Source organism: Platalea leucorodia (genome assembly GCF_965183815.1).
Source record: "Platalea leucorodia genome assembly, chromosome: 7".
NCBI lineage: Eukaryota > Metazoa > Chordata > Aves > Pelecaniformes > Threskiornithidae > Platalea > Platalea leucorodia.
In genome coordinates, this window is record NC_138829.1 from 36,818,485 (window position 1) to 36,844,760 (window position 26,276).

The 26,276-nt window shown below is 34.0% G+C and overlaps 1 protein-coding gene across 1 annotated transcript in view; it reads left to right on the forward strand.

The window, feature by feature from the left end:
* RYR3 (ryanodine receptor 3) overlaps positions 1-26,276 on the forward strand; it is a gene marked incomplete at its 5' end in the record, with an annotated part of 249,795 nt that overhangs the window by 103,639 nt on the left and 119,880 nt on the right. Inside the window, 18 exons of the mRNA XM_082318667.1 lie at positions 964-1,097; positions 1,735-1,976; positions 5,816-6,008; positions 9,905-10,121; positions 10,323-10,427; positions 11,970-12,073; positions 12,526-12,609; positions 14,373-14,532; positions 14,953-15,100; positions 16,073-16,278; positions 16,991-17,165; positions 18,833-19,041; positions 20,309-20,493; positions 21,230-21,266; positions 21,635-21,795; positions 22,357-22,522; positions 25,051-25,137; positions 25,515-25,741. Coding sequence (XP_082174793.1) covers positions 964-1,097; positions 1,735-1,976; positions 5,816-6,008; positions 9,905-10,121; positions 10,323-10,427; positions 11,970-12,073; positions 12,526-12,609; positions 14,373-14,532; positions 14,953-15,100; positions 16,073-16,278; positions 16,991-17,165; positions 18,833-19,041; positions 20,309-20,493; positions 21,230-21,266; positions 21,635-21,795; positions 22,357-22,522; positions 25,051-25,137; positions 25,515-25,741 — 2,840 coding nt within the window. The remainder of the gene's footprint in view (positions 1-963; positions 1,098-1,734; positions 1,977-5,815; positions 6,009-9,904; positions 10,122-10,322; positions 10,428-11,969; positions 12,074-12,525; positions 12,610-14,372; positions 14,533-14,952; positions 15,101-16,072; positions 16,279-16,990; positions 17,166-18,832; positions 19,042-20,308; positions 20,494-21,229; positions 21,267-21,634; positions 21,796-22,356; positions 22,523-25,050; positions 25,138-25,514; positions 25,742-26,276) is intronic.

Consider the following 26,276-nt stretch of genomic DNA (forward strand, 5'->3'; position numbering starts at 1 on the left):
TTAAACTGCTGTTGAGGGTGGGTTTCTGCTAATCCACTGGGCAGAGGACAGGAGCAGCTAAAATGAATGTTCTGTTCTGCTGCTCCTTGTGTTGTACAACAGTTCTGAAAATGGTAATCAACAGCGTGAAGATGGTTCTTTGTCTTGGATATGGTCTGTAAGAGTTTAGACCATTTGGGCTCATTGCTCAATGATTGTTTGTCAGAGCTCAAGTGCATCTTTAAGCTTCTCTGTTTTTTGCAAAACTGTGCAGCTTTGTCCCTCAACATTAAACAACACTACGTTACTGTGTTCTCTCTTTCAAAACTTTTTGCTCCAGTAATCTGTGGGACAATTATGTCAACCTCTTTTTCGCTTTTCAGACTGTGACCAAAAAGAAGAAAGCTGAGATTTCAGAATAAGATCTTTCTGAAACTCTGTTTTGCTTTATAGTGAATTCTTTTAAATGTTTTTCATTTTTAAAATAAATGGATTACTTCTTATATTGAAAATATGCTTTCAGAACAGATTCATAAGCAGTCTGAGAATTGCAGTTGAGAATTGTCCACTAATTTTACTCAGAAAGTTTTTTGGGCTGCAGTAAATTTCTCAAAGGATTTCATTTACATTTCAAATTTTTAATGAGATTTAATTTAAAAAATTGTAAATAGTTGACATACAGCTGTTATAGCTTTGCTTTTTGCTAATCAAAATGAGAATAAGGAATCTCAAAGGAAGGGTTTTTGAGGCATTTTGCAAACCTTGTGTTCTGAATTTCTGTTCCGCGAATGTTTGATATCCTCTATCAGCAGTACAGACTACACTTGGTCCATATATGTGAAAAGTATTTAGAAAACAATAATGACAATGTGTATTATATTCCTGCCTTTAGGTCTATTCTGAATGTAAATTAAGCTAACAACTGATTAATAGTATATGCAGCTGCCTTTACCTGACTTTCTTCTGATTTTTTCTTTTTTTAAGGTTCTCGATGTGCTTTGCTCTCTCTGTGTCTGTAATGGAGTTGCAGTTCGTGCCAATCAAAATTTGATCTGTGACAATCTATTGCCTAGAAGAGACTTACTCTTGCAAACACGTTTGATCAATGATGTGACAAGGTATATTGACATGTTTTATTCTTATATTAGGAAAAATCGGAACTTGAATGTCTTCAATAATTGATTGAAGAAAATACTGTAACCTAAGAGATGTTCCACAGCTTTCAATATTGAGACGCACACTTTAGGAAGTGTTTATGTATTAACTTCTGAAAAACCCGTTTTTACTAACAATGCGTCAGTTCTAATGGAAACTGTGCTCAAATAGAAATTGCTAATTAATAGTAAGATCTATTCTGAAATGGAGAGATGAAAGTTGCTTGTTTCTCATTCAAAACAGAGCATGGCTGCATGGCTTTACCTAATAATTATTACAGAGTATGTAAACATACTGTGAAGCACTTGTGTATTTTAAGAGGGATTTGATTTCCTGGCAACCTCACTGCTGTTTTTTTTATTGATCTTGTTATTCCTCTTTTGACTATAAGTTTTTCAAAGCATGGAGCCTATACCTTAGAATATGATTCTACAGCAGCTTTATAGTCATAAAATGGATCACTATTTTAAATATTATAAGCAAAATGTGGACATCTACACTCTTATTGTATTTGCAAAGTGAATTTGACTATTATACAGTAATATAATCCATATGTTGCATTTTAGTTTTACACTAACTGGCTTATATTTTCTTTCTTAGCATAAGGCCAAACATATTTTTGGGTGTTGCTGAGGGCTCTGCACAATACAAGAAGTGGTACTTTGAGTTAATAATTGATCAGGTCGATCCATTCTTGACGGCAGAACCCACCCATTTACGAGTTGGATGGGCCTCTACTTCAGGTTATGCCCCCTATCCTGGAGGTGGAGAAGGATGGGGAGGCAATGGTGTTGGCGATGACCTGTACTCTTATGGTTTTGATGGCCTTCATCTGTGGTCTGGTAAGTACTTTGTTCACTTCCACTTAGTCTTACATTTAGGAGTTACATACCTTTACCTTCAGTACTTCTGCGTATACAGCATGCTGTTTTATAGTGAGCTACATTCAGAACTCCAGGATACCATGAAGTTATTTAGAACTTCAGATCAGACTTCTTGTCTGAGATTTTAGTCAATATTGAATTATACCAATTAGGCTTTTTAGCAGATAGCTTCTGTTTTCATAATTTTGATCAAAAAATGGCGTTTTCCAGATCTAGATCAATACTGACTGAAGTCTATCTGTTCAAAATCAATGGATCTCAGACAAATTCGTTGTATATGGATCTACATTTGCATTATTCTTTCACTTTGTATCTACAGTTAAAGTAAAATGACATTATTATCCTCACACCTATTGATAGATTTAATAAATTGAATTTAAATTTTGATAGATAGTTTCATAAAAGATAATTTTGGCAATTAGAAATAAGAATTGCTACACTATTACCAGCTTCAGTTGTTTTTAGAACCTAAATTTCTGTAGTGTAATATCAAACTGAAAACCTGTAGTTGCTACGCTGTTTCAAAAATTATTTTTCATATTATTATCTAAGATAGGCTTCACAGAAAAAATAGAGTTTTTCTAGGAATGCTTCTTAATGTGTGTAGTAATCTAGGAGACTCTCAATTAGTACTGCAGTGAAGTGGTTACAATTGCAGTTTATAAAGAAGAGAGTTAATGGATGCCAGCAAATGCATATTTTGTGGATACTTAAGAATCAGTGACAGTAAAATTGTGGTCTTATTAGCCATTCTTTGTTCAAGCAAATTGAGGATGTTAGTGGGCTAAGTTAATGAAAAAGTGGAAGTCACCGCCCATGCAGTCAGGTAGATTTGAGTAAGAGCTCTAGAAGAGTAAAAGAAGTTTACAGGAGGGCTCATCTGAAGTGTTGCAGTTCAAATAATTTTTGTAATGATGAGTGTGTTATAAAGAATAACCACCGAGGAAAAAGGAGAAAACAGAAGAATCTGATTAGGATGCTTTGGAGAGGGATTAGTGAGAGCCTTCTGGGGCACTTAGCTGGAAAGTAGCTTTGGAGCTATGAGCAAGGCTGTTGTTTTTTGTGTGTTTATCCTTCCCCCAATACTATATCCAGGGAAAGCGAACTAGAATATACTCCTTGTAAACAGACAGATTTGTCACAGAAGAATACGTTTTGACTGTGTCAATATATGTTCCAATAGAAACAACCAGCAAAGTGCTGTTGGCTAATTATAGGAATCAAATGGCAACACAGGAAATACTGATGGTTGGTTTTCGTTTCTTAAAGTTCCTGAACACTCTCTAAACAAGGAACATTTCAGAGAAGAAATAAGGCTTAAGGCTATAAAATAGGAAAATATTTAGGTAATTAGTTGTATACCCTTGATTACATCATCTGCTATCTTTGTAACATCATGCTTAATCGAACTACCAACAAGTAATGAAAGGAGAAAGAAAAGCAGCAGGAAGCGAAACAGTTGCTAAAATTTCTGGAAGATTTTACAAATGTATTCTACTTACATAAATATTTAAAACAGAGCTCTGGCAATTAGGTTTTTTACCTAAAATGTGTAACAATCTATCTTAATTGGTAAAGGTCTTTCATTCATGTAGAAGATTTTGTTAAGAATATAGATGAAACTGGAGGATCACCTTTTATTAACATTGTATTAATATGGTCCAAAATTGCATTTTCTCTGGCTTATATCTTTGTTAATCATAAATTGTTTGAGAGCAAATTTTATTGACTGGGTCTCTGCCTCAAAATAGAATTGAGTTGAAAACTGAGTTCATTTTCCGGAATGAGATGTGGACATTTTTTTCCAAAGTTAGACAGTTCGGGCCACCTTTTCTCGGAAATGTTCAAACAGTGAGTTGGGAATGTAACATTTTGTTGTAAAGGACTTTTGTAACAATTCGTTTCACCAGGAATTCAGCTTTCTATGTTTCCTGTAAAAGTCTTTTTAAATTTGTTCAAAAGACTTAGAAAAAACTTCAGTATCAGCACACTCTCTAGATCTGTCTTAATTTAACAGTTTTGTTTCTCAAGTGTGTAGCCATCCATGAGCATTCAGAATTTTGGGGGAAAAAAAATAAACATTATTTTAGTTCTTGTGTGTACAATCTTTAATTGTGAAATAGCATGTTATTTTTCGTTCCAGATCTCTCTTGCATACAGTAAATGATGGTTATTTTTCAGCTTGTTCAATTTGTGGCTTGTGCTTTATTTACTGTACATTATTCAAGGCATGTAAGCAAAATCACTAATTTCCCCAAATTTCTTAGTGCCTTGAAATGCCATATACAGCTAAGTACTCTTTAATTGCTCAGAAAAGAATAATGTGGGGCCATGCAATTAAAAGGTGTGTTGTAAATAAAGCATACATAAACGCACTGAATTCAATTTTATGGCCTTAATTCTAACATTTCCTAATTTGTGCCTGTTTGACTTTTCAATTATATTAGCATTGTTCTAGCATAGGATTTTGTATATAAAATATCTCTGTGTGTGTGCGCACACATAATTCAGTATTTTTTTTCAGCACTACTGAACAATTCTCAAATGACAGAGATAATGATTTTGGGGAGTAGGCTGGGAGACATCTGTAACATACTCGATTAGCAATGGCTGGATAAATCATTAATACAAATCTAAACACTAACTGAACCTCAGAAATACAGTGCTGGAAAGTCTCTTAAATCTAATCTCCTGCAGTAAGGGAAAACGCTACTTAAACTGTCCTGAACGATTGTCTTGACTTGTTCTTGAGAAGTTCCAACACAATAATTTGGAATAGTGTTTAACTGCTTAATCAGACTTGCTTTACAGTTAAAATACGATGTTTGCAAGAGAATTGTTTTGAAAGAGATTTGAAAGAATATCTGAAGAGATATTCCTTGGCTAAAAATATACTCAGAAACTCAAGTGTGATTGAAAAACTGCAGTTATCTGTAAATGTGTATAGTTAGATTACTTCAGATATATTACCTCTAGTTAATTGTTATTATAATTGCTGAGTCCTGTGCCTTGCTGTAAAGTTCCATCTTCCCAGGTAGGGGAAATGAAACTCCCTCTGTTTAGTGTATGTCTAGTTGATAAAGAAAACCTGGCCCGTTAAATTCTTGATCCATTTTTTGATAACTCGGTATACCACTCTGCCTCTTGATACTGTAAACCTGGATATTGGTCATAATCACAGCTCCAGTAGAATCACAGAAAGATAGAATGGTTTGGGTTGGAAGGGACCTTTAAAGATCATCTCGTCCAACCTCCAAGCAATGGGCAGGGACACCTTCCACTACATCAGGTTGCTCAAAGCCCCATCCAACCTGACCTTTAACACTTCCAGTGACAGGGCATCCACAACTTCTCTGGGGAACCTGTTCCACTGTCTCACCACTGAATATTCAGAGATATGTGAATCTGGTATTTCACAAATAACTAAAGTGAAAAAAAAAAAAGGATATATCAATGTTAGCTTCATAAAGAGGGCATCATTTACTGTGCCTCAGTGCTCTTGCATCAGGCTACAGTGTGAACTTGTGTGATCTCAGCTAAGCATGTTCTGTCATGCAAACGGTGTCAGAGATCTCAAGGGATTTGCTCGGTTTATGCAATTCTCTGCCACATATCAGTTTGAAGAATGTTGACTCACTGTCTCTAAAAGCAGAACTGTTCATAAAACAGATGAACACAAGATCATGTCTTCATGATGAGGAACAAAGAACTTGATGATGCTTTTGAGGAAATAATTCCATTGTTAAACCTGTGAGAGTCTGCTTAAAGCTTCTGATTACGGAATACTTTTATCCTAGGTCGAGTACCCAGAGCTGTAGCATCTGTCAATCAGCATTTATTAGCATCTGATGATGTGGTTAGCTGCTGCTTGGATTTAGGTGTACCCAGCATTTCATTCCGCATTAATGGACAGCCTGTACAAGGAATGTTTGAGAACTTCAGTACAGAAGGGTTTTTCTTCCCTGTTGTAAGCTTATCAGCAGGTGTGAAGTAAGTAAAACTTAATTTTAATTGTTGTTTTCTTTGCTGTCTTGTCACACAAAATATTGTCCGAATTCATGTATGAATTTTCTTTTTTTGTTGTTTCGGTTCTGCCCAGCCAGCAGGTGGGAGGGATCGGGGTGGGAAAGTACTGATTTGTTTAGTGATGATTTCACTTAAGGGTGAAATGTGAGCCTGTTAGCAATTTGACCAAGTCACAGTGTCTGAAAACTATCATTTTATTGGTATTTGGTCACCTAGGGGAAATTAATTTTGTCTCGTTCCAATTATCAGTGAAAAAAAGGCACGTTAGAAACACAGCACCACGTTTGGCACTAATTAAAATTCTCACTGGCTTTCTCAGCAGGAAGTAAAAAAACTAAATCATCATGAAAACTGATACTATATTCACGGTAGGAAACACAAAGAACTGATGAGAAGCAGTTTTGGAATCTTGTTCCTAATATTACCCGTTTCTTACCTGTTTTGTAGCTAAAATACTGAAACTTGAACTTACCATTTTCAGGCTTCTATTGTTATCTTACCTTTAATTCATTCCAAAAATCTTCTGCAAATGTCCGTCTAAAAGTGGCCAAAATACTTGTGTTAACTTTACAAAGCCGACACAACAACAAAAGAAAAGCTCTTGCACTGTTATAACATGACCAATCTCTGTTCAGTTCGTCTTAGAGCACCTTTATTGCTGGTATTGACAGGCAACAATTTTAGGAAGGAAACACACAAAGATAATCAAGGAGAATTCTTCAGTAAGAAAGGTTGGGATTTTTCTGTCTTTTGTAGGCTGAGCATGATTTCTGCATAAAATATGGATAAGTTCTGAAAATTTTTTGCTATGAAAAAATGCTAATAGTCTAGATGTCAGTAGCTGCCAGAAACTGCCAAACTTCGAAGAAAAAATGAGGAGTGGAGTAAGAGATTGTGGTGAAGGAGTGAAAAAATGCAAAGGGCTGGCTTTTATTTGAAGGGGGGTTTCTCTTAAGTGAAGTTTTGGTATGGCCAGAATAGACAGTATATAGCTTTCATAAGTGAAAGAAAGCTCAGGTTATAAATGGTTCATACCTTTAGCAATTAAGAAAAAAGAAATCTTTGTTTCTCTGGGGTGAAGTAAATCAGATAACTAGTTCTCTGTGGGCTTTTCCTTCTGCGATCAATACATAAATGTTTTGAGCATCTCATGCTTAAGAGAACCTCCCAGATGAGAATACTAGCAGAGACCAAACAGAATAAAGGAGGCCTGGGAAGGTCTTAACAAATCAATTTTCATTTGTTCTCTGGAAGTGACCCTACTACGTAGCTGCATTAGTACAAGAGCTTTTGAAAATGTTCATTACTTTTTTCTGTAAGAAATCTGCCTCAATCAATGTAATTATTTTTCTTGATTCTTATTTGATGTTGTTTGTGTGTTTTGTGAGGGCGTAATAGTAGCTGATGGCAGTAGCACGTTATATGTCATCTTCTGTGTCTGTTAGTATCAGAGAAATGGTATTACATGGGAATCCTGAGTGGAGGAGAGTGTTCTGCACTGGGCACAAACTCTTTAAGTTTCTGCTTCTGTTGTGGCTTATCTGCTTTTCCTCTGCTTTCTGTGACTTTCTCAGATTCTGGATCTGCTTCATCATTCCATCATCAGTTGTTCCTCTAAACCCTTGTCAGCACCTGCTTGCCTGCTCTGTCTCTTATTCTGTTTTTTACCGTAGGCATTTTCTCCCTATCTATCCATTTTTTTTTTTCCTCCTACCAATGGTGCTATGAGCTCTACTTGTAGTACTACAATATGGCCATTCAAATAATCAAGGAATTTAAACAGCAACTCTGTATTGAGAATTCATTTTCTTTTCTTCTATTTTTCTTTTCTTCTCTTCAGATCTATTTAACCTATTCTCAAAAAAGTGTGTAAATGCAGAGATAAAGAAATGAAATATGAGATTAACTTTAAATGAGCCATCCAACATGTTTTTAGGGAAGTTAGGGGTCTGGATGTATTGACATGAAAAGTTAACATCTTAAAAGTAAATGCCTGGTGCTTTTAGTAATGAAACATGAGGTACATTAAATACTGTTATCATGAGGGTCTTGTCTTTCACAGACAGCCTTTGTAGTAAGCAAAATACTATTTAGCATAGTCTTGTCGTTCATGCTATGAAAACTAAGTATAGATGCTAGCCAATTGCTAGAATGGTAGGCACAGTTGCCTATGTACATCCCAACTCAAAAATGAAGCAAAAGGAGTAGTAATTAACTGAAATAAATATCTTTAACTATTTCTAGCTGTCTTTTAGGACTTATATTGTTTTTTCAGGAGGGTTCTTTTTAAGGTTAAGGTCAGACAAATTAAAACAAGTTTTTCAAGTTGAAAGATCTGAATATTTCTTTTAAAATGCGACAAAAAGCCACAGCTTCTTGGAGTGTTTGGGTTTTTAAAAGAGAGTGTGCAGCATTAGGAGGATATAGCCTGTCTAGAGGTTTAGATACTGCAGTGAAGAGCAGGGAGAAAACAGGCCTCGGAAGGCATGAGAACATCATTAAGATCAGGTGAGGTTCAATGGCTTGCTACAACTCAGAAAACTTGACCAAGTTGGCAGGAAGCAAGGAACTATTTACTGGGGTGTGGTCAGCAAGGGAAGAACTGCATGAGAGTTTTTTCATTTTGATTCTTTCTTTGACTTTTGTCTATTTAAGAAGTTAGACTTCTATGTCTTAGAATAAAATTGACCTCCTATTTATTATTAAAGTATTTTGATCTGTATGGAGGCTTGCTGTAAAGAAAGGTCTAAGCTCAAAGTTGTCATCTCAAATATTTAGCTGCCTTGGGATCATTCAAATATTTTTAAACAATGTATTTTTAAAAAGAAATTAGGAAGTTCAAGCTTAATAGAAATAATCAATTATAATATATTTCCTGTGGACATTGAACAGTTCCAGATATTTGTGACTTGTGCTTACGTACATCCTGTTTGAGAAAACTGTGTCCTAATTTTTCTCCTCTTTTTATATTATTAATGTCTCTTGCTGTCAATGAAATATATTGATCTGATAGTTCTACTATTTCTAGAAGTGTAAGTAAAAAGTGGTATAGGCTTCTTCTGGTCACCCTATCACAACAAATGTATGGGCTGTTTCCTAGAGATAACAATTGTTTTTAATCTTCTGTGGTTGTTTACCTCTAGAGTTTGCCTACATGGGGACCAAAGTATGCAGCTGGATAGTTTTTGTCTTTGTTGTTTTTCCTGTTACACTCTTAAATTTATATGAAAAATATATATCTGAGGAGAAACAGAAAACTTTAGGGGTTTAATAGGAATCTTAGTTACACTTCTGAAATTCATTCCCAGTTGTAGTATTTGGTATAATTTTGTTTGCTTGATTTATGTATTATGATTACAGTGGGTTTTTTTCACCATATACTCTGGGTTTTTTCTCATGTGCCAACTGCCTGCATAGGTGCACTGAGAAGTTACTTTAAAACTTTTAAGTGGTATATAAATAGTCCTTACGGGATTTTTTGAGACTAACAGTCCAATTTAAATGAGATTTGTGTTTCCATATCATGTAAATGCATTAAAAATTTCACAATTTACAACCATTTGATTTTAAGTAAGAAACATTTTTTTTTAAAATACAATACTGCATTGAATAACTAGTTTTTCTTTGGCCAAAACACATTTTCAGAAAGTAGTGGGTAGATGATGGTGTTATTGATAGTATCTGCTAGTATGAATGCTTCGTAACTCTCTGGTGTTTATCAAAGCATGAAATACACCTGCATTTTTGTAAATCCTATTCAAATAAATGTTTCTAAATGAAAACTTTCTAAATTATTTATTTATAATGTTAGTATATGCTGACTATTTAAGAGTATAATTTCTTAATTGAAAATTGCACAGAGTTCGTTTCTTATTGGGTGGACGTCATGGAGAATTTAAATTTCTGCCTCCTGCTGGCTATGCTCCTTGTTATGAAGCATTGCTTCCAAAAGAGAAGATGAAACTTGAACCAGTGAAAGAATATAAGAGAGATTCTGATGGAGTGAGGGATTTGCTGGGTACAACACAATTCCTCTCCCAAGCTTCCTTTATCCCTTGTCCAATAGACACCAGTCAGGTATGTTAAGTATGCAATAATGGAATTATAAAATATGTCTTAACAAAATTTAAATTCACAATATAAGAGCTTGTCCCCTTTCTTAGCAATTCATCATTTGTGTGTTGTGGTGTATTTAACTGAACTAGATGATCTTGGATCTACAAAGTGTGGTAACTGGAACCTTTTCTTATTTGTGGAATTGTTATGCTCTTTTCTTAGATTGCTCTTCCTTTTCATCTTGAAAAGATCAGGGACAAACTAGCTGAAAATATCCATGAACTGTGGGGAATGAATAAAATAGAACTGGGCTGGACATATGGCAAGGTATGTTTTGAATGACCTGTCTGGGTACAGTCACCTCTATTAGGTTTAAGTTTCCTACCAGAAAACCTGGACTTGGAAGTTGAATGGAGTATTAATGGTGGTCTGTACATTGCTAACAATAGATGAATATGTGAGCTGGCAGGAGACAGTGATATTAACTAGTGATTAGAAGGCAAATTTGAAATATAGACCAGACACATATTTTAGCACTATAAGTAATTAACCATTTGAAAAAATATCTTAATTGAGAAACATACTAGCTATACCAAGATGGAATTCTACTGAAAATCATACCAATAGTGAATAACCCCTCAACTAACTCTTCTGTTGCTCTAGTGTTGGGGATCAAAGAGATAACAAGCAAAAAGTCCATTGTGGAAATTTGCTTCTGTTGATAATGGAGAAAGGGTTTTGGTGACTCTTGTAAACATTCAAATTCCTCAAAGCTCTTTTTTTTTATTTAATTAGTTACAGTTAAAACTTATCATTATAATGATACCTTATAATGTGGTACAACCTAACAACTTGAAGTGAGTAAGGCCATCTGGTCAACATTATTTAAATGCATATGACACAGCATTCTCTGCCCAATGGATGTCACCAAATGAAAAACAATTAAAAGGGTAGGCCAAGAATATTATACTCAGAATATTATATTAAATTCAACAATTATATTAAAATTGGTACCTTCCCGTAGTAATATAAAATTCTGAAGGCTGTATTCTGCCTTGAATTTAGATTATTTCATCTTGCTTCTTTTCAAATTCAGATTTACTGGGGTAGTCCTCCATGTGCCCATCACAACTGTATCGTACCTCAGAAGAATCTTTTTCATTCTCTTATCTTCTGATGTTTTTACTTATGGACTTGATTTACCTTTTTCTTCAATAACTCTATCATACTATCTGCTAAAATGTTGTTGCTGTTGAAATTCTGAGCTTTACTAACCTTTTTAATGTTTCTGAGCTTTGGCAATTGAAAAATGTTTTCATATGTGAAATGTTGTGACTCTTAGTTGCCATCAGGATAGAAGCACTTGGCATTGAGTGAAAGAGCTTATTTAATTAAGAGTCAGGTCTTTGAACACTTATCTATGTCGATATCAGAAAAAAAGAAAGCTCTGCTTTATTATTCCAGTAGAATTTGGAAAACATTACCAAATGATTCTTTAAGGTTTTTAAATCGTAGTGGGTACAACTGATCAGATTATGCTCTGTTGAGCATGTATTGCTCTGGCATTCAGCAGAAATGTTCATTGATTTTACAGGCTTGCTTTTTTGTGTTTCGTGTATTTATGCAGAACACATGAAATAGCTATATTTTTCTCTGATTTTACTGCTTATGAAGGAGTACTTACAGTGTACATTATAAATGAATCATGGGAAAGTTCATTTATATAATGATGAGTAACTGTCATTGAACAAAGATAAATGGTATTGTTTACAATGTCTTCATTATTGGAAAGAATTAACTGATTTTTTACTCTGATTCTGTCTTGAATCTGGTATCAGGAAAGTACTCTTTTCTGTTGCTTTATTACAGATTCGGGATGATAATAAAAGGCATCATCCTTGTCTTGTGGAATTCTCAAAATTACCTGAGACAGAGAAGAATTATAATCTACAAATGTCAACTGAAACCCTCAAGTGAGCTTTAAATTTAAAGAAAATAATTTTTTTTTATTATTTTTATTCAAGCACTTCATACTGTTGTAAGATATAAATACATTAGAAATATCTCATTCAAAATGTGTTCTGCTAACTTTGCTAGAAGTTCCAGGAACACATTCAGAGCAATTTAGAAAAATCTTGTCTCTACAGAGATATAAAGAAAAAAACAACACAAAATCCTGTTGGTTTTAATAAAGTGGCATAACTTTCAAGCCACAGATTTGCACCTTTTTAGACTTTGAAGATTTTAATTATTGTTTTTGATAAGTTAAAATCTTTGGGGTTTAAAATTCCATTATTTTGAATTACTTCCCTGGTTCTTAAATATCATTAGTTCTGCGTATTTATACTAAAACCAAAAGAAATTTATAAAATGGGTGAGCACTATAATGTTGTGTTTCACTACTGGCATTTTTTTATGTTGGCAGAACCCTTTTGGCCCTTGGATGTCACATTGTTCATGCTCATCCAGCAGCTGAGGAAGATCTTAAAAAAGTCAAACTTCCTAAAAAGTATGTATTTTATGATAACTATTATGTATTATTTGTAACTATAGGGTATTAATTAAACAAAAATATTGTAAGGTCATTTAAAAAATACTTGATATGAACCCCATACCCAATATGGACTGACAGAGCACATGGTTGGTCCATTACCTTGCTTGCAATGATGGTTGACTGTGAATACTGCTGCATTACATCTCTTTGTGGAGTGATTCACAGAGACACAAACAGTCATATACTTAAACCACATGCAATTATATCTGTGTAATATGATCTTAGAATAGATGCTCCAAAGTTAAAAGCAGTATTTCAGTGCTTTTCTATCACATAGCGAAGAACAGTATATGTATATGATGGTAAATTCATCTACTTGAAAGAGGGTATACCATTTTCCTGTAACTCCTGTTTCGATTTGCACCTCTCCTTCCCTCCCCTCGAAGAAAAGGTTTGTTCAACATGCACACATATCCAGAGACATTATTAATGCATTTCTTTAAAGAAGGTAAAAAATAGAAAATTACTGTTCTTATAATGTCGCACATTTCTAGGAAATATACATATATAAATTAATGCATAAAATACAATTGGGTTTTTGCCTTAATTTTTATTTGGTAGCTAAACTATGGCAGTCAGAGCTAAAATAGTTGAATGATCTTTTTTATTTAGACATCTTTAAGCCATTGGTAGTAATCGCCCCAAAAGTGGCAAAGATTAATCAAGGATTACATTTGTATTTTAGCCTTGTCTGTGGGGATTCTGTAGCCCTCCTGGGACAGATTAAAGCCCTGCCCTGCAACAAAACTTGAAGACAGATATAGTGATTTGGATACTTATCATTTCACATCAGTTTATCAACCCACAAGATGTCCTTTTTCCTGAAACAGTTTTATCCATGAGAAACAAAGTTAGGTTTTTAAAGAGAGCGGTAAAATGAATACATTTATGTTATGAGAGATGGTAATCTTGATCCAGTTGATGGCATTAATTAAAAAAAGGAAAAAAGAACCTTTCCCAAGGTTCATACTGCAGCAGCCTATCATAATACTCTTTTGATACTATTGTCTTTAATAACAGAACAAATAAATCTTAGTTTCTGACTCTTGTTAAAATATCTGCTGCCTACATGTATCGTCCTAACAAATGGAAATGATCTGATTTGAGCACGAGAGTGTCTGCATATGTCTAAAATAGCAGAGTAGTCTTTATACTATATGGAAGGGTTGCAGAGGGTAATACCCGCTACTAAAAAACTACTAAACTTATTATTCAAGGCAAAAGTGGGAAGAACAATAGTTAAAATATGTTTTCATCTGTTGGAAAAATGGTAACGCAATCTTTACAGCCTAGTATATAAAAAAACCCCATACTTAATAATGCATAAAAAATAATTTCATTAGAAGTCATCATGAAGATCTTTAAAACAGAAATTACTTTAAAGGTTTAAATGAAAAATATATATATAAAAAAAGAGTGCTTATTTAATAACAATTTGGTTTTTTTCGTAGCAACTATTTAGGGATGCATATACCGATCTGGGTCACATTTAATTAGACAGGATGGAAGTAGGTGGAAAATGAGACTCTCTGCTAGTATACAATTTATATACTAGTCAATGACCAAATGCAATGCAGGATTTTTGCAAAGAAATGGGAGAGTAGGAGATTGAAAAGTGGAGAGAGAAAGTGAACCCCACCCTATGAATGCCACATAGAAAACTTTAAATACCATCAGTGGGGTATCTTGACTCTATGTTTTCCTATGTTGACTTACAGTTACATGATGTCAAATGGGTATAAACCTGCCCCTCTTGATCTTTCTGAAGTGAAATTGTTACCTTCTCAAGAATTTCTAGTTGACAAACTAGCAGAAAATGCACATAATGTCTGGGCAAAAGACAGAATAAAGCAAGGATGGACCTATGGCATTCAGCAGGTAAGGACTTCTTTAGATGCATTTGGAATAAGTAAGGAACGTGAGATTTTGTTTTCTAGAACATCAGTTGTGACTGTTAAATAAGAGGATAAATACTGAATGCCGTGTAATGTCTGGAAAAGTTAGAGGGGGTGAGGAGCAGGAAAAGAAGCCTTGCCCATGCAAATCTGAGTAGATTGTCAGACCTGCATGGCTGCAGCTGCAGGATGTTTGAGAATATATTTCCATACTTTTTTCATTCTTTTGAGGTTTTTAATATTATTAACAACTGGGCTTGCACTCATAGAACTGTTCTTCATCAATATTGTTTCTCTCCTGTCACCTTAACATTATTTCAGAATACACTCTGTCTCATTATGTAATATCTTTGTGGTGTTTAAACACAGTTTTCTTCTTGTTCTTTTTTATAACCCCTTTTAGGATCTTAAGAACAAGCGTAATCCTCGGCTAGTGCCATATGCATTATTAGATGAACGTACTAAAAAATCAAACAGAGATAGCCTCCGTGAAGCTGTTAGAACATTTGCAGGCTATGGTTATAGTATTGAGCCACCTGACCAAGAGATAGGTATGTACTTTCAATAAGAATCATAGCCTTTTTTTTCCCTGGTGCTGGGAAAAAAAACCCAAAACCATAAAACACTGAAATAGATAGGAAAAACATATGAGATGAATTAATAGTAGTGTATTTTTGCAGTGGACTTTAATGAAAGGTGCAAATATACTTTGTAAATGACATATATTACTTAGATTTATTTTTTTTTTTTTTTAAAGATTGGTTGTAGTTAATCATATGATAATTCGAATTTCCGTGCTTTTTTGATTGGAGAAAGTCTGGAGTGTGAGTGGACATACCGGTTTCCGTTGGAAATAATGAAAGAAGGAAAATAATATGGGATTAATTTAAAAGATTTTTTTTTTTTTTTTTACATGGTATGCAGATTAGGTTTGACTACTTCAAGTCAAGCTCAGTTCTTCAGAAGTAGTCAAAGACGTACACCAAGTTCAATATTTTTTTTGTATTGAAATCAGGAGCAGAAATTTGTTTAGAAGTTTTTCTTCATATTTGCTATACCACTGTAATTTTTTGACAAAAATCCAAACTAAAACAAAACTTATTTTATAATTTTTTAAAAATGTTCTAAATGTATAGACTTGTATAGGAAAGTATTTTGTTGTGTTGTAATACTGCATTATTGCATTGGATTGTATTGCATGTAGTAATCTTACACTTCTGAGGTTTCCTGTAGTCAGTTTTGTGTTTGAGGCTCTGCACTGAGTCATACTTTGAAATATTCTCATTCTAAATAGTGGATGATCACTCATCCTGTGTAAAATTAGAATGTGCTAGCCTCTGTATGCTGATTATTGTTCCTTCTTTTTTAACATTTACTATGAAGGTTCTTAAACATGCAATGGCAGATAATGGCTGTTTTCAGAGATAGAAAATACTAAGGACAGATGAAAAGCTAAACAGTGGCATTTGTAGTTTCATCTAATTATAAAAGGTGGGGGTTGTTTTCTCTGTTTATTTTTACAGCTGACCAAACAGTGGAAAAAGTCAGCATCGACAAGATACGATTTTTCAGAGTAGAACAGTCTTATGCAGTGAAGTCTGGAAAGTGGTACTTTGAATTTGAAGCTGTGACAGGTGGAGATATGCGTGTTGGCTGGGCAAGGCCAGGCTGTCGACCTGACATAGAGTTGGGAGCTGATGACCAAGCATTTGTATTTGAAGGAAGCAAAGTCAGTACATCTTTATCTTTTTTTCACCTAAGAACAGGCTAGGCAGAGAACTACAGTATAGGTTTCCTCTGTATACTCCAGATCAACTACTAGAATATTTTTGATTCATATAAAGGTATCTCTGAGCTCTGTTTCATGCTGGATAGTATCTGCATTTCAGTTCTGGTCATTGAAATTATGCTAACCAAGGTGTATTGGTTTATACCTATCTTCCTATGATTATACCCAGCTGAGTAAAGAAATCTGTCATAAGCATAAACAAAATACAGCATTCACTTCCTTTTTTTATAAGTGATGTTTTACAAAAATAAAACAAAGTTTCTTCAATGACTGGAAGAGAGAACCACAGTTCTGTTTTCCCTTTTCTGTCTTTTCTGCTTTCTGCACATTCTTTCTTCCCAAACTTGACTCCTAAAAGACCAGAAGGATGATAATGACACTGCATGTGAGAAGTGGAATCCAGTGAACAGTGGTTATCATCCAGGTTCTAAATTGCTGTTTGCATATTACTGAAGTTAGGGTGCCTTAGTTTTCTCTATGTGAAATAACTGACATAGTAATTTAGTTAATTACCTGAAAGCCATGATCCGTACTGTTTGCAAATTACTTTGAGATCCTGGAAGGTGAAATATTTGTTTGTTTCACTTTATGTATTGTGTGTTTTATTTTTTAATTTTAGCATGGTGTTTATTTACTTTGTTTTTTTGTTTAGGGCCAGCGTTGGCATCAAGGCAGTGGATTCTTTGGACGAAGCTGGCAACCAGGAGATGTGGTTGGTTGTATGATAAACTTGGATGACAAATCAATTATCTTTACTCTGAATGGAGAGTTGCTTATAACCAGTAAAGGTTCAGAACTTGCATTTGCTGACTTTGGAATAGAAAGCGGTAATTTTCTTTTTACAGTTACATTGTTATGAGAAGACAAAGCAAAACCCAGAAAAACTAGTCTGTCATAATGGCTTAGTGAGCTGAGAAATCATGTTTCGTTGATCAGAGCCTTCAGATAGTGCTACACATTAACTTCATAAAAAATTATTTTAAGAGCGCTTAGATGGCACAACTTGATTTTCTTTTTTTCCTTTAACCACGAGTAGATATTAATGGGATTTCAGCAATCAGAATGGGGAAATTTTCTTTGAGCTTTGCTAGACTTACTCACAGGACTGAACTTCAGTGTTAAGAAGAAGTGGTAATAATAAGCACCTCGAAAAATTCTCCAAAGCTGAAAATGTAGTCTCTGATTATCTCCCTGGAGCATACACATATTATGTTCTTGTCTGTGAAGGACAAAATGAGTACTATGTGGTGAAAGGCTGCACCAAAAGAACAAATCTTTGCAACATAAATTGAGTCTGATTTGTAATTTTTTTTTTCTCTGTCTTATTCATAGTTTATCTGCATTTCTCCTTTTCCTGGGCTGTTTTTCCTCTTCTGTTTTTGGCCTTTGCTTTTTTGAACAGTAGTATCTACATGACTGTATTAAAGGAGGCAGGGAATGCTTTCAAACTGTTTTGTTTTATTTTTTAGTTGACATTTTCTTTAGAAGCACGTCTCCTCCGACCAGTAGTAGCTTCATGCACGTTAGTAATTGCAAGAAGACTCTGCAATTGCTCACTATACCTCTTTGGTCTGACTGTTGATACAGTTTTTCTAATGTTGGAGAATGAGGGACTGCTTTAAGAGAGCTTTTCTGACGGCATAAAGTTGAAGTGTAGGAGAGAAAATTTCCCCTTTAGAGGTTGAACTGTTGGCTTTACCCTGAAGTTGCTCCGAGATCTGTTTCTTGAGAGATGGAGAAATAATTCAACAGTCTTTTGTCCCTGTCAGTTGGCTGCTACAGGTATATGGAGACCAAAAAAGTTCAGTCATAGAAAGTGCCAGCATTAAACAAGTGTGTATTTGTCCATCATGAATGATGGAGGGATGAAGGCTGGCAACAAATTTATAGCTACTGATGACAAACTAATTTTAAACAGATGTACCGAGATACCTGAACCTCATCTCAAAGTGCTTTTGAAACTTCACTGCCCTCAGAGACCATACTTAATATTTATTAATAACTTCGATCTAGCCAAGGTTGTGTTGGTCAGTGTCCAACTCATTGTATAAAGGCATGTTTATTAGTCTAAAAATGATGAAGATAACTGATTCTTATAATAAATGAATAACTGAGTTGAGCAAATCTTGTTTTTTAAATCTGATTGTCCACAAAACTACCTCTTGACTTGACATTTTTTGTTCGTTTCTCACACAAATCTACTACTAGTTACTAATAACAATTGTTAAACTGGTTTAGTGTTTAACTAAATGGGATAATGTGTGTAATGTCCATTCATTGGCTAAGTCCGCAGCGTTTTTGATAGCAATTATATTGAACTTAGACATTAGTATTTAAGGTGGCTTTAAATCCTTGCTACTGTCATCACTTCATGTGCCTTACTAATAGGAGCTAAAGTTTAGTTCATGCTAGATGGATCCAAAATAGAATGCATGTGTTCTCCAAATAAATTACTGTTGTTTTTTTTGTTGTTGTTGTTGTATCGTTCTCTTAGGTTTTGTTCCAATTTGTGCACTGGGTCTATCTCAGATTGGTCGTATGAACCTTGGAATGGATGCCAGTACATTCAAGTATTATACAATGTGTGGCCTTCAAGAAGGTTTTGAACCTTTTGCTGTCAACATGAACCGAGATGTTGCTATGTGGTTTAGTAAACGCTTACCAACATTTGTCAATGTGCCAAAAAATCATCCTCACATTGAGGTAACATTACATGTTAGGGAGACACCTGTTTATCAACTGTTTGTTTAGCAAGCTGAGACATTAAACCCTTACTAATACTTACTGTCATCAGATAGTTTGTCATATAAATCTATTAAGTCAGTCTTAGATATTTCCAGATGATCTTGTCTATCTCCAGCTTCATTTATGGTAGTATTACCATTCATATGGATATACCTATCTGTTCTATTATATGTCTTACTAATTTATGTTGTTGTGGTTAGCTACTTGAAACATGTCAGTTGTGATTTCTTAGAACCATTTTTTATATTCTATCTTACATTCGCTGTCATTTTTTTAAACCCCCTCTACTATGCATTTTTCTTAAATATCTAAAAATTGTTCAACTGAATTCAGCATCACTTAAGGTAATGGAAGTGTGAGCTAAACAGAGACTGATTTAGTCCACTTGGCTGATCTGAGGGACATTTAAGTGCACTTGTGGTGTCACTGAGTGATATCTGTTTCATTCATTCTTAGGATGCACCGGTAATAGGAATTCCACAACTCCCTAACTAATCTACTCTAGAACAGAATAATATATCCTATGTTTTGTATAAAATATTCCATGTTAATATATTCCACAATGATATATTTGAATTCCTGATCAATTTTTTTACTATAATCCCTAGGCCATTTACTTTAATTTAGGTGTTTAGCCAATTATTCCCTAATACTTGTCTTTGAACATTTCCTTTTTTAATAAAATACATTTCACTGAATTCCAACTAAATGATCTGAGCATTTTTTTCAGTTTATCAGGATCATTTCAACTGTATTCCTGTCTTTTTGAAATGTTCCTATCACTGAGTTTAAAAACATAGTCACTTTTTCAGCACAAGGGACAATAATAATATCAGACTCGGACTTCATAATGGTCATCTGAAGGATTCTAATTGATATTTCTTCTCATTGTGGCAGAAAACTACTGATTCTTATGAAGCAATTTTTCAATGATTTGTGCACTCGAAGTGAATTAATTTAATAAAATTTGTACTTTTTTTTTTTTTAAATGCTGTATGGAAAATGAAAATATTTACTGTAGTCAGGATATACTGAATCTGTTGCTTCCCTTGCTCTTTAGGCTAGGTTGCCTGTCAGAGAAGAAAGTTGCATAGTTTTGAAATTAATTCATTTTGAAAAATTTAAGTTGACTCTTTCAGTTATCTCATCCTCTGGTTGCTTAATGAAAGTTTTCAGCATTTTTCTTGGAATAGTATTATTTTAAAATGACTTCTATTTTTTTTAGATATGGAGAATTGATGGAACCATTGAGACGCCACCCCGGTTAAAAGTTACTCACAAAACATTTGGCACGCAGAACAGCAATTCAGACATGATATATTGTCGTTTGAGTATGCCCATTGAGTTCCGCTCATCATTCCACTTTGGCATGGGTATGGAAAATGCCTCATCTGATGTTTTCCAAAAAAGGTTAGGCTTGGTTTTAGTTATCCTATTTCATGCTCTCAATGTAAATGTAATATGTTCTATTATTCTTTATTATTGTACACTCAAGATTTCATACTTGTTTTTGCACTGAGCACACACTAGCATAGGATGCATGTTACTGAGATTTTTTTGTTCTTGATGGTTTTAATAAATTTATAGCACAACTTTGCTGCACAATGCTATACCCAGACAAGAGAACTGTTTCTGAAGACGTGCATCACAAGGTTTATAGTTATTCATTGCTGAGCAGCTGCCATCCTTTCAAAATCATTAGGATTTGCAAAGCTCTTCAGCCAGGCTGGAAAACCAGCTCAGAATCTTTTGCCCACTGGATTAATGCTCATCTACGTTATTGTTCAATAGCTCATTGTTATTGGGAAAGTGACTAATCCATGCAGAGAAAAAAAAAGATTGTGGGACAGATTTTTAAAGATACCAGGTACTACTGAGTTCAGCATCTTCCACCATTGCCTTTATCTTTAGTTAACGGCTGTAAATCTCTCTCTTCCCCTCCTCTCCATCTTAACTGCAATCAATTATTTTAGGTGTATATTTGTATCCTGTACAGTCTTTGCATACTTGATTTACTCATGCGTACTCAGTACCCAGCAAACACGAGTTAGCTTGTTAAGTACACTTCGTTTAATAATGAGTACTTTTTTAACTACTTTTCTTTTTTTTTTTTTAAACTAATTTACTGATGTTCCTTTATCTTTAGAAAGCATAGCCAAGAAATTGCTGCTGCTTCTACAACGGTGAGTAAATACATTGAGATGCTTAGTTCTTCATACTTTTTGAAGTAGATTTAGTCGTGGCAGCAAGTTCATTGGAAATTGATGTGTTGAAAGAAGCCTTTTTAATCATTTGCTGTGATGTAATACTGTGTATAAATAATAATGCCCAGAGTTGTATGACTTGAGGCATAAACCTCACTATCTTAAGCCAGTAGTCTGTTTTGTTTTTTTTTTTTAATTTATGAGCATTTTAAATGACTTATTAAGAGAATGTGAATTACTATTATTAATGTTTGATATATAGGAGGGTTTTTTTAATCACTAGTTGTGTTTTCCTTGATAAAATAATTTAGATTTCTATTACTAATATGTTCTTTTCCTCTTTTCAGTATTTTTATTCACTACGGATATTTGCTGGCCAAGACCCATCCTCTGTCTGGGTTGGCTGGGTAACACCAGACTATCATTTTTACAGTGAGAATTTTGACCTAAATAAAAATTGTACAGTGACAGTTACTTTAGGTGATGAGAGAGGCAGGGTTCATGAAAGGTATGGATTTATTTATCAGTTATTAAAGCTTGTATTTTAATAGTGTTGTTCAAAGGTGAATTATTCACAAGCTTGATGATATTTTAAACATTAATTTAAACTAATAAGAAAATGGATTGTGGAGTAGGCGTGTTCTGTGCTCATTTATATATGAATGTGTTTTACATAGACTTGTTAAAGTGAGTATATTTATCATTAATGTTCTGTTTGAAAGAAAGCTTTGTGATGCTTCTTTCTTTTAACATCCATATGTGGTCACTGTGGATGAACCTGTTATTTGTTTTAATGTATCTTACAGAAGCACGCAGAAGCATGTGAAATTGCTTTGTAATTATAAAAAAGGAAAAAAAAAAAAGGTGCACTTAGTCTGATCCCTTACCCATGATGCTTACATTATTTTAAAAAGGGGGGGTTGTTAATGAGAAAACAAACCTAATAGCACCACTAGCAGCTTTGAGGATCTCTAACTGTTACTCGATTGAAAAGTACGTCTTCACCGAATACTTAGTCAAGTTCACTGTGACCTATGATTTGTTTTCTTTGTTCTTGCTGTTCTTACAGTGTGAAGCGCAGCAATTGCTATATGGTTTGGGGAGGAGATGTAATTGCTAATTCCCAGAGATCAGGTCGCAGTAATGTTGATTTAGAAATTGGATGCTTTGTTGACCTGGCTACTGGAATGTTGTCATTCACAGCCAATGGGAAAGAGCTTGGCACTTGTTATCAGGTATTATCAGATTTTCAGGAAGCTATCTAGTAGGCTGGTCGTTTTGATGCTCTTATAAATTTTTTTTTTCTTGTTGTGAAATCTAACTGAACACTATTCATGTGACAATAACATGTTTTCCTATATTATTCTGTTTTATCCTGTTTTTTTTTTCTCTCGTATGCTACATTTTTCTAAATTCTTGCAGTTGTTTCAAATGTTGAAGAAGCGCAATTGGTAGATATGTTCAGAAAAATATTTTTTTATCTCTCAATTCTTGTGGTTCAGAATCTTGATTTATAACATTAATTATTCTTTAAAATATTTTTTGTCAACTAAATCTGTTACATGATATAGGGGAAATAATTATTTATATTAGCATAAGATAAAAATTAGACTTTAGATATAGTAATTTTTGGTATGGATTGATAAAATAAATTTACTCTATTATTACCAGGGTTTGTGTCTTCTGCAGATAGCTATGATTTGGAAAGTTTCAAAACACAAAATTCAAATATGCATTAATGTGCAAAGCCAAACTAAATGGGGTGGGCCCTAAATGCTGTTAATGTTCTCTAAACATGGAGTCGTTATGCGAATAGATCAGTAGTTGACAGAAGTTTTCAGCACCAGATTGATGAGATTTGCTCTTAGTAAGATCAATTATCCATAGTAGAGCATCCACTGTGGCAGCAAGTTCATTGGAAATTGATGTGTTGAAAGATCATCCACGAAAATATACGAAAATCACAGCTGCTAGGTCATCTCCCACCCTCATTTACAGTCTGTGTGCAACCTGCCACATTAATTTTCAATGGAGTCAGTATACAAAGCTCCATTAAATTTAGTTCAATAACATTTAAGTTTTATCTATATTACAAATTTGTGGGGTTTTTGTTGACATAGAAGAAAGCGATGCATTGTTCCATGGTGATATTCAGAAAAAAACCCACTGTCTACAACAGAAAAGTAAATGAAAGAGAGAGAGAGAGAGAGAGAGTGTGTGTGTGTGTGTGTGTGTATTTGAGATTTTGTCATTAATTATTAGACCAATGTTAAGGTATTCGTAGTAGAAAGGAGATGTTAAATAGTGGTTTACAAGACATTTTATTTTGTTCTGAGTTAGTAATGGTTTTCTGACCTTCAAACAAGATTAGAAATTACAAATTCAATTATTATTTCTAGGAAATATTTATCTTTGGCCAGAGTCTGAGAGTTATATTGTTACTTTCAGGCTTTAATTAATTAAAAGACAAATTTTATTAGTAGGGCCTTTCAGTCCAGGATACCTTTCGTTTCTGGATTTGGGTTTGTGGTTTTCTTCCTTATCAAAAATGTTAGAATATACATACCTGGCCCTACTTTGTTTTGTCTGTCCCAATAGTCATAGCTCTGAAATAACTTTATTCTGCATACAGAGTTTTCAGTATATGGTATTTTACATTTCGTTTAAGTTCTATTGTGTTTTGGAGCAGTTTTCTCATCTAAAAGAACATGGATTTTTTTTATTTCTGTTTTGTGACTCTCAGTTTATTGTTTTGCAGTTTTTGATAGTTTGCTATCCTCAAAGTTAGGAGTTGCACTCCTTCACAGCACAAGTATTTTAATTGTACTTAGTATGTGTAATGTATATGCATAGTACATGAAATACACGATGATGTGATTAAAATATTTAATTGAACTGAAACTTTGAATTGATTGTGTAGAGTGTACCTCTTTTCAGCCACCCTGGAGCACTGAAATCTTTTTTAATAATATACTATTCTATAAGTACCTTTTTAATTCTTTTTTTCATGGCAGTAGGGGTGGGTGATCTTGTAGAGAATTCTTCAGAATAAACTGGTATTTCTACTCTGATATGTACTTTGAGTCCAACTATAATGGGGAAATGAGGATAATGTAGCTGTCAAAAAACTCTCAAACCCAACCAGACACTTTAAAACTGCAGCACTGTGATTCAGTGTGATTCACTGTGATTTTATAAGACTGGAGACAAATGCTAAGCCTGGAAATAAAGAGATCTTTGAGATCTTTAAAAAAATTACATTCTTCTGCTTTTGGAGTATGGATCAGAAATTCACTAATCTTAATAGGAAATAAAGATTTGCTTTGTCCTGATCAAATGATGCGCTCTCACCCTCTTCTTATCCCCCTCTGGTTCCTTCTCTCTTAGAAATTTGGTTTTGAGCTTTTTTGGTAGTGAATTATTTTGTCCAGCATAAAATGTGAAAGAACTCTAAAAGATGTCTGGTGGTCTAAAAAGCTGTATTTTACCCTCAGTCTGTGTTGGGGGTGCTTTTCCAAGAGCAAGAGCCAAAGTACGTAGCTGAAAATGAGGTGGGCCTATAAAGATAACTCAGCAAAAACTTTACTATGCTAGAAATAAACTACAGGTAGACACTAATCAACACTTTAATAAGTGTCTGCAGTTATTTGATAATGAAGTGTAAGCTATATAGTATTTATTTTATATCATATCATATGTTCTGGGAGGAGATTCTTGTTGCTTTTTTAGTTTTTGAAATTTTTTGATCTTATTTCTCTTCTAGGTTGAACCAAACACAAAGCTTTTTCCAGCAACTTTTGTACAGCCTACAAGCACTAACTTGGTTCAATTTGAACTTGGTAAATTAAAGGTACAAAATATTTTCTATAAAGGTGCTCTTTTAAATCTGTCTATTTCCACAGAAATTCCCGCTCAGTTGAATTTGCTTAGGAAGATTGAATCAATGGCATGGCTTTTTATTTGACTTCTACATTTACTTCTGTAAATGTACTTATTATATGAAGTTAATTGTTCAACAAATCTAAACTGCATTTCTCAACATAAACTAAAGTTATTCGGGGAGAACACACTTACTGTTGGGGTTTTTTTTAATGAATTTTGTTCATTGCAATAACATATATTTCTATGAGTTCTTTGTTATCAATAAATTATACTTTCTTTTGGTATTATAGGTTTATTCATAAATAGATGGTACAAAAGTAATTTTAATACACTTATTTGTTTCAGAATACCATGCCCTTATCAGCTGCAATTTTTAAAAGTGAAGAAAGAAATCCTGTTCCTCAGTGCCCTCCTCGCCTTGATGTGCAAACAATTACACCTGTTCTATGGAGCAGGATGCCAAACAGCTTTCTAAAAGTAGAAACTGAGCGTGTCAGTGAACGTCATGGCTGGGTTGTGCAGTGTTTGGAACCTCTGCAGATGATGGCACTTCATATCCCAGAAGAAAACAGGTACATTTGGAAGGAACTACAGTAACTTTATGTGGACAAAATGTATTGAAAGCTGGTATCTGGGTATTGGTTAAACCTGCCTTGGAGAATATTTACACTAGAGTTGTTTAGAATTTCTTATGTTATCTGCTATAATATCATATTTGTGAAACTTAAGTAGATCCAAGAGGCTGAATAACTGTAATGCCATGTGATGACATTTGCATACATAAGAGAAAACATGACTATTTGATTTTATTTACATTATAAAATAATATCTCTTAAATCTCTAGGTCTTTAAATATAGAGATTTTCTCAGCTTGAAAAAAACAAATATAAAGAACATGCAAGTACTATTTTGCTGATTTTTTTTTTTTCTGTAATGAAAACATGTAATCCGTTCCTGTTTCATCTGCTCTGAATTTACATTAATTAGGTTTTTATGTTCTTATTGACAAGATCCTGGTTTTCTTAGGTATTCATTAGGTTTTATCTTTAGAGTGAGGATAGTAAAGATGTGTCCAAATATCAAATATCGTAACCAGTGACAAATCAA